Source organism: Monopterus albus, unplaced genomic scaffold (assembly GCF_001952655.1).
Source record: "Monopterus albus unplaced genomic scaffold, M_albus_1.0 scaffold175.1, whole genome shotgun sequence".
Taxonomy (NCBI): Eukaryota; Metazoa; Chordata; class Actinopteri; order Synbranchiformes; family Synbranchidae; genus Monopterus; species Monopterus albus.
This window is the reverse complement of record NW_018128055.1, coordinates 255,549-264,664: the sequence shown is the minus strand read 5'-3', so window position 1 is coordinate 264,664 and position 9,116 is coordinate 255,549. Positions and strand designations below refer to the sequence as shown.

General features: G+C 41.6%; 1 protein-coding gene across 1 annotated transcript in view; it reads right to left on the bottom strand.

Annotated features, from left to right (window-relative positions):
- Nucleotides 1-9,116, bottom strand: part of sema4gb (sema domain, immunoglobulin domain (Ig), transmembrane domain (TM) and short cytoplasmic domain, (semaphorin) 4Gb) — a 28,977-nt gene that overhangs the window by 18,105 nt on the left and 1,756 nt on the right. Inside the window, exons 2-3 of the mRNA XM_020616495.1 lie at nt 8,155-8,233; nt 6,105-6,385 (exon numbers count right to left, since the gene is read on the bottom strand). Of these exons, the coding sequence (XP_020472151.1) occupies nt 6,105-6,270 (166 nt within the window). The 5' untranslated portion in view covers nt 6,271-6,385; nt 8,155-8,233. The remainder of the gene's footprint in view (nt 1-6,104; nt 6,386-8,154; nt 8,234-9,116) is intronic.

Genomic DNA, 9,116 nt, shown 5'->3' with positions numbered 1-9,116 from the left:
TGACAAGAAATGCAGAAATGTGGTGCACATACATTTGTGCTCACACTGACACAAAACATCATTATTCTCCTCACAAGAACATTACATATTCTTTGAGATCTTGTTTAAAGAGTTATGCAAACATAATCGCTGCTCAAGGTAATTTAAAGAGCCCACTACCCGTGAGTCATCCAAGAGGGAGCAAAAGCCTTGGTTTGTATCTTATAAAAACAGCGGCTGCATGATATAACAAGCAATGTGCTGATGAGAAGGACTGCGGTGACGTACAAAATGTCCCTGGCCAGCAGGCAGCAGGGGTAGCATGACCTTGATCTCAGTCCGGGTGTGATACGACTGTGCTGTTCGACCTTTGGTGACAACACACCCAGATGTATAAAATCAAAAAAACAATATTCAGTTTTAGTCTGAATCGCAGAAATGAAAATCAAAGAGCCACAATTACAGCCTGACAGCAGAACATATATGAAAATAAATTGATATTTTTGTACAGAAAGTTTCTACTGCAAATACACAACCACATACTGTAAAGTTTGTGTAAGTCACATTTTATTGTTTATTACGTCAAAACAAAGTTATGCTCAATAACAGAGTTTTGTAAGTTTGCACATTTACATTTGTACCTGTAAACTTAGTTTTGTGAATTTGTACTTTGAGGTTCTTGTCTAACCCTAAAATCCAGTGATTCACATGGAGGAGACAGTGTGTAAACAGTGTGTACCAGACATGCACACACACACACACACACACACACACACAGTGCCCTGTGTTTTGCTACACAATCAGTGAGGAGAGTCAACAGAGCGCTGAGTTGTGCCAGGAGCCTGTCGGCTGGTCTCTATTTACTGTTGTCATCATTTGTGCACGTGTGTTGGTTAATCAATATCCTGGCTCGGGATTAAAGGAGGGTATTCTGCACCTACCATCTGGACCCTAATCACAGGCCTGCCTGCTGTTTACACACACACACACACACACACACACACACACACACTTCACACTTTTTCCACCCTTCATATGTCTCTTGAAAAAGAGTGAAGACATTTCTGTCAGTGAGTCAGAAGATCTGATCAGTACGTGTGTTTTGTGTTTTTGCCAGAGTGACTGTCTTGATGCTGAGCTGTCACAGGTGGCGCACCCAGAACGTGCACACTCATGCTCAGACATATTTCTAAGCTTCATGTGGGGCCCAAGATGATAGTAAATCCACTGTATGTTTGTATGTCTCCGCCACCACAGTCATCAGTGTGTGACTTCCAGTGTGACTCACTGATCACTAGACTCACTGTGGAGAGCATGTGACACACGCACACACACAGACACACGCATGCTTACAAAAAAGGGAACAACTGCTTGAAGGAAAGACTGACTTAACTTCTTTGGACCATTTCAGAGCTGTCAGTTGTCCAGTTTGTCCACATTATATAAGAATCGTCTCACTCCTTCACCAGGCTCCAGAGTCAGTAACTCTGTATTATGTAAGCAATAACTCACAACTGGGTTTACTGGTTTTTGAAAATATGAGGCAAAAAATGTGAAGCAAAGTTATTCCCTCCATTATTTTATAGTCCACTATAACTATTGATGCATTGTTGTCAACATCACATTTAATGCTGCAGTTGGTAAAAGTGGAGCTATTTTTAACCACCTTATATTATGAATTGCTGCTAAGTAGCTTGTGAATTTTCCACCAGGAAATAAACAAGGTCTTATGACTATAGTGTATATTTTAAAACCTAATTCTGAAAAGTAACTAGTAACTAAAGTTATCAAATAAAAATAATGGAGTTAAAAATACAACATCTGATTCTGATATGTAGTGAAGCCAAAGTATGAAGTAGCAGAAAATAAAAATACTCAAGTAAATGAAAGATGCCTCAAAATTGTACTTAAGTACAGCACTTGAGTAAATGTACTTAGTTACCTTCCACCACTCTGAGCAAATGCCAAGGTTGTGTTCAAACCAACATCTATTTCTGTTTGTTTAACCCACGATTAGGTCAGTTTTACTAAAGAGACTTTGCCAGAAGTAAAGTACTTGTGCTATACCTGAAGTGTATAATACTATATTATTTCACATTGAGTAGAATAAAACATTATGAAGGCATGGACCATTAGAGATACCATGAATCATACTGAACTGTGTAATAAATTGTGTCTGAGATTCACACCTCTGTGCCGTACAAGGCCACATTAATCTGACACTATTTCACTTTTATTTCTACTCTTTCTCATAACTGTAAAATGTGATACAGCTACATTTCCACCATAATTTAGTTCAACAATAAAGCATGAAATACTATTTTTGCAAAAAGGAAAGCTGTAAAGAGGGCAGTACATGAATGATGAGCCATTGTGATCTCCCATTTAACCATCAGAGCCCCGAGTCATGTATGGGGTTACACTGTACTCTGCCTGGCGTTACGCGCATGTGATTTTATAAAGGTAAACATAGTAGACAGATCATGAAATTATCCTTCGGTTCATTTGGAGCAGATGAAATCTCAGACAGAGATATCTCACAGTCTTGGCAATAAAACCAAAACTATCCCACTAGACATAAATGCAAACGTATTTATGTACAACTGTGCCTTAAAGTTGACCCTAATATGAAAGTCATCCCTTTTTTCAGCTTGAAAAACAGACAGGTCAGGCTTCCAAGTCAAGCTGTGTCATCACTTCTTAATGAACAGAGATGTCAGTCACACTTAGCGCATGACCAACGATGACACAAGCACAATACTTTGAGCCAAAACATTCATAGGGCTTTGTTCAACGAGGGAGACAGCAGAATGAGATGAAAGCCAGCCAGAAAACAAAAGCCACACATGATGCAGCACACAAACGGTGCCTGTGTTGTCTCAGGTAGTGCGCGATCCACTCAGCAAATCACACATCATCACTGTGAGAGGAGAACAAGATCAAAGTGCCATGGAGGTGTCAACGAGATTTCAGGTCTGAAGCATTAAACGCTGCCACAGAAAGAAAACCAAATGATGCCAGTGTGGTGTGATTAAACAACGTCAGTCAAAGCAGCCACGGCCAAGCTGAAAATGTGAGTAAATCATCACTGATTCTGCGTTCAGGATTCAGTAGACGCAGCTGCTCGGCCTGTTTGCTAAGCCTATAATAGACAGAAGAGAAAATTGGCCTCACTGGGCGTTTTTCTTGGTGCTGTAATTATCACACTGGATGAAGAAAATGTTTCATCTACTGAACAAAAAGCATAAAGTTGGCAGGGTTTATTTCGACCATCACGATAAGAATAATAATAACAATGGTGCTAACCATCAGGACCTCTTTTCCATCTCAGGTTGTCAGAGCAGCTTATAGTGCATCAATATTTCACAGCTGCATTACTTCAGGTCTGGTGGGAGAGGCAGAAAAAGTCAAAGCAGGTACCCCCACAGGCAAACAGCCAAGTTCAGAGCACAGTCAAGCTAATCTCCCCTCTGGGAGCGGAAAACAGCCACCGTGCAACATAAGCACACAAACAAGCTGAGTCATGAAATGTGCCTGTTAAACTACGATATTTGATTCCAGGGCCACATTATTACTTTCTCAATTGTTTTCTCTATAAAATGTCAAAAAAGAAAAAAAATCCTGCCTGTTGCTATTTCCCACCATCCAAGGCGCTGTTTTCAAATATCTAGTTTTGTTTGACTAATAGTCCAAAGCCTAAAGATATTAACGTTACAATCATGCTGGAATATTACAAAAACAGTTCCAGATTAAATTTCTGTTAAAAGCATAAAGTTTATCTATAAAGCACCTTTCTAAACCCAGTTTACAAAGTAATTCACAATAAAATAAAAACTAAAGAATAAGATAAAACAAGAATAACAAATAAATAATGAAAAACAGTGTAAACCAAACAGAAAACCTCACATAAACATCTGGCAGTTAGTCAACTGTTGATTGACTAATCAAGTAAGAGATTAATCAGCCAATTGCTGCAGCTCTACTGGATGTGTGAAATGCTACGGTACATATGATATTTTGATATTATTTATGAATTTTGGGCCGCTTGAGGGCAGCAGAAAAAAAGCTGTAAAGACAAGCAAACAGCGGCATCCAGCACACATGGAGCAGCAGCTGCCTGATGGTTTGATTTCCAGCCTCTGAGAGAAATGCAGGATCCTTTCTTTTTTATTTCTGCAACATGCACCTGTTCCTTGAATCATCCATGCAAGACTGCATGAAGTCTTTTGTGTCCGTTTGCCTTCTTACACAGTAAATCTGAGCTCCCTCTGGTATAGCGTGCCCTTGTACTCCCACTCATGCAGGCCATCTGTACAGCAAACTGTAAATTAATGAGCGCCTCCTCAGTCCAGCTGAGAAACCTAATATAAATCCTCCCACAGAGTTTCCCATAGGTAGTGACACCCATATACAACATTCACCCTGTTTCCAATACAGTAGTACACACCCAGGCTGACACAACGTCGCCTCGAAGAGACACAGAGGATGTAGGGACACGAGATGCATGTGTCCAGATTTTACATGATGTGAATAAATGCATGCCTAAATAGCCCTTTCTCCACACACATACACACGCACATGCACCTGTACTTTAGCACATATAGAAACTGATGAAGCACATTGGATGAGTCACGAGCACACGGTGCACTTTCACATGCACTCACACACCTCCCCTGATGATTAGAAAGTAGGTCAAGGACAACTTTCTATGAGGGCAGAAAGAAAAACAAAATCTGCGATGACAGACTGGCTCGGGCACAGAAAAGCGCCCACGGTAAGGACAGAGATTTAATTCGAGGCGGAGTGTAAATAAACTGTCAGAGGCACGACAATTTGGAAGAGGCTTTCAGAATAGACAATGACTTCTGTCTCTGTTGCAAGCTTACTTGATGAGGCTTTGTGAATCATACGAGCAGCCCCATCCTATGAACTCTTCACTTTATCGATTGTGTCCTTTCCATTTGCTTAATAAATAACTGTACTGATTTTAGTGATCAGCCCAGTGCTGTCAGCTCCCAGTGGCTGTAGTAAACAACTTCACAGCAGAAGCTGTAAAACTAGTGCTGCATTCAGTATCTGAGGATTTCTTAGAGCTGCGCTGTCTGCCATCAATACATTTTACTCAGTATTTCTCTACAGCAGAACAAATCGGAGCATTGTGAAGCAGAACTTGGACCATGAATGAGGACTTCCTCTCTCTCTCCAGCAAACAGCAATCAAAACAATGCTATTTGGATCAAAAAAGGAACCATAAGGTAGCAAACACAGTTAACAGTGGCTCCTCCTCTACCATCTCTTAGACTGACTGTGATTCTGAATGTCGAGCAGCGTATCCTCCTATCGCTAAAACATCATCTCACACTGCAACAGCACTTATGATATTACACCGAAGCGCTCAACTAGGGGGGGGGGGGGGGGGGAGCACCGTAGAGGTATGAGCGCAGCTATCGGATCAGTCTGCTATTACTGGAGCTCCCATCCTGCTGCAGCTGCAGTCGTAGCCTCTGCCGCAGTGATGGGGAGTGAGGAGAGAGGGAGGGGAAAGGTGAGTTGGTGGGAAGTGAAGAGGGAAAGGTATGAAATATCCAGTTTGCGCCAAAACACACCTATTCAGCAGTATTTTCTGCCCAGACATGAGTCAGGTTCTCTTTTATGTGGGCCTCTTGTCTATTGTTTCATTAGAAGTGTTTGCTGAGCCGTGTGATCTAGGACAAGGCTTGGGAGAGGCGATTAATAACTCTGAGGATGAAGGAGCTGTCTTCAGGGCCAACTTCAAAAACTGTGCCACTTCTTTAACAGGGAGGGGAGGAAGGAGCCAGAACAGCATCAGATAAGAGTGTGTAGTGAGCTTGTGCACGTGCGTTTGCATTAATACATCTAAGAGGGGTTTTCAAAGTCAGATTTGACTCATTTATAAGGAATAGAATTACATATCTTATTTGTCTCTGAGCTGCAGTGAAGTGATGACCATGCTAGTAACTGGGCTAAACCAGCAGAGCAAACTACAGTAACTAACTTCTCTTAGTTTTTGAAACATCAGCAGGTATACAGCCTCCCATGTGCCTATAGGAGAGCAAGGGCCACAGGTCAAAAACCTCTGTTCCACCAGATAGTTTGTCCCTCACCTTTGGAGAAGACAGTTGTCCTGGGTGTGACATCCAGGTCCAGTGATGGGCTGAAGGGGAAGGCCCACAGCTGTGACAGCCTGGCAAGGAGCAGCAAGAACAGGAGCAGGAGCAGAAGAGGCTGGGCTGATCTCTGGGCCTGCATGTTTAACGCACAGACCTGCATCCAAGCACGGCCGTGACTGCAGTCAATATGTTGTACACAATCTGTTTGTGAGAAGTGTGTATCTTCCGGCCCAGCACCAAGTGGATGCTTATTTTATCCTCCAGCTGAGAACAGTCTGTGCAGACAAAGAAAAAAACAAAGTGTACCATTAAAAGGAGAAATGGTTCACAAACTAGATGTTCTTGAGCTAGAACTGGAGTTCAGAGAGAGCAGTTTAAAAGAGAATGAACATTTCATCTTTAGCAATGCACTTTTTGTGCCAAATCTTCATCTGAAAAGTAACAAGTATAGTGACTTTGGCTGTGAAATTAATTTACCATGATAAAAGGTTCAATATTTCACTTCAGAAGAGGTGAAGTAAAAGTAGAATGTAGCAGAAAATGTACCTCAAACTCGCACTTGAGTACAACACTCGAATAAGTGTACACAGTTACATTCCACCAGTGGCTGAAGTTGCATATAGGAAATATGGGAGATATGGGAAACACCACGAACAGGCCATGAGTGCATCACAAAGCTCTAATTTGTCCTTAATGTTTAACTGAATCAGACATTAATGATGTCTGCAGACATTTCATGCACAATGAGTACAATGGATTTTGTTGAAGCGGCACAGTATGAACTTTCTTGCCAACTTGACAGCATGAGCAGAAAATGACTTGCTGACATGCACGATCACTCTGCGATTACAACCAATTAGCCAAAGTGAATGAGTAAGGTGCTGTTACATGAAAGTCCAATTTAAAACTTTGGGAGTTAAATAATGCGCCCCCGTGATGTGATGTTGCTACATACAACTCCAACTCTTAATTAGCTGTGTGCACACTGGAGAAGCATGACAGATAATCCAGAGATTAGGCCCCATGCCATCAGCACAATCTCCACTCCACCTGGCTGTGCGTTCTCTGGCTCTGTCACTGATCAAAGGGTCAACACTGTGAATCCCACTCCACCGCGCAATAACGCCAGAGAATTCCCATCTTAATCTCCACAGCTGGCGCTGTAATCACTCACAGCATGAGGCACAATGAGGCTAATGACCTCTCTGTTAGCAATTTGGGTGATAAGTGTTGAAACCAACCTAGAGGAGGACAAAGAGAGATGAAATGGAAAGAGATTATGATGGTGCTGGGATGCCCTAACCTTGTGTTTACCCAGAAGTCCTGGAGTTTGCTTGTCACCTGAATGATCCAGAATATGTTTCAAGTCAGAGTGAATATTTTCTTGAGCCTCGAGCCTCAAGCTGAGAGGAGGAGTACTGTAACCTCACTTCTTCCTAGCTCCACACTTTTTATTTTCATGTTCAAACCTGTAGTCTTCTAACCCAACTGACAGTGACTCAAGTTATTTCACTTGAAGCAATATAATGAAGTTCCTCTCTAACACTGCAGTGATGGTAGAGCAACAGCACAACGTGAGCCTTGTTTAGTGGCTGTTCCTATAAACTAGAGGACGGCAGATCAGCCAGACAAGCAGGCATACTGGTGAGAAGTCCGTTGGTGTGGTTTTGTCAGCTGTTGTCCTCATGTAGCTCACAGGAAACATCGTCTCAACACGTGTGCACATGTGTTGTGTGTGCTGTCCTACATGAGTCGGCAACGTGGTGTTGCCTCACTGACGACAGCAGAGAAAAGTAAACACATCTGCCTTGGCAGTGGCACGACCAACGTGTCATGCATGATGGGAGACGGGAGGAATCGAACCAAACAGCAGGCAGCGACTGAAACACCTTTTACTTAGGAAAGACTACCAGCTTCTTCCCGTTTATTGATCTGCAGAGCCAGGCTTGAAACAGACTCCTATTCCACTGGGACTCTTTAATTTTAGTGATAGTCTCTGCCCTCTGATGCTCATTAGACATGATGAAATAAAGTCATTACTCACCCGTGGAATATAAGGCAGGTTGATGTGTATGATGAAGCTGTCTTGCAGTATGAGAATCAGTCAGGCAGGACAGAACCAGCTGCAGAATACCAACCAGACATTTATGTAAAAAGATCAATAAAACAGGTGGGCTATTCTTGTATTTTCTTCACGTTGACAAAAACATACTTTCATACCTTTGATTAAAGCTATCAACTGACAAAAACAGGACAAATATATGGTTTTTCAAGGTATATGTGCTGTCATGTATCCCGAACCACTGGGGGTTGGCATAGAGCTGGACTCAGTGCGTCACATTCACATTGATGTGGAGAAATCTTAAGACACATTGTGTAGCAATTAATCTGCCTCTTCATACAGTGAAAGTATGTAGAAGTTATGGGTACATGGTGCCTACAGTGAATTTTAACCGCCCTTTCAACAGCCTGGTGCTGTTGCCTGCATTGTTAATAAAATCATCCACCACATAATTTGTGATAACAGATCATCTCAGTGTCTTTGTATGCTCTGAAACTGAATTATAAGATAGAGCCCTTACCAGACACGTTTATTGTTCACAGCTGTGAACCTTTTTATGAAATAATACCCAGTGTAATTTGAAAAGCAAAAGAGATAACACACTTTGTCTTTAACTCTTAAGTTCTTTTCCATTATATCAAAGGTCACGTCAAAAACAATAGCTCTGTTCAGCCAAAAGAGCGAAGAAACATAATAATGACCATAAGCAATGCACATCATCAATAATTAAAGTCTGCAGGATGGTGCTAAAAATAACCCTTTATGTGATTAAGTCTTCTTCCAACAATCACAACAATGCAAGGACATGCTGTACTGTACAGGACAATCTAATTTGCACATACTGTAGGATATGCTGTCTATTTGTCACTTATTTTAATGTGTAAATTGAGTTGCTTGGCAAATTTTGGCCTTTAAATTATTTAAACATTCCCCACACATCCAAT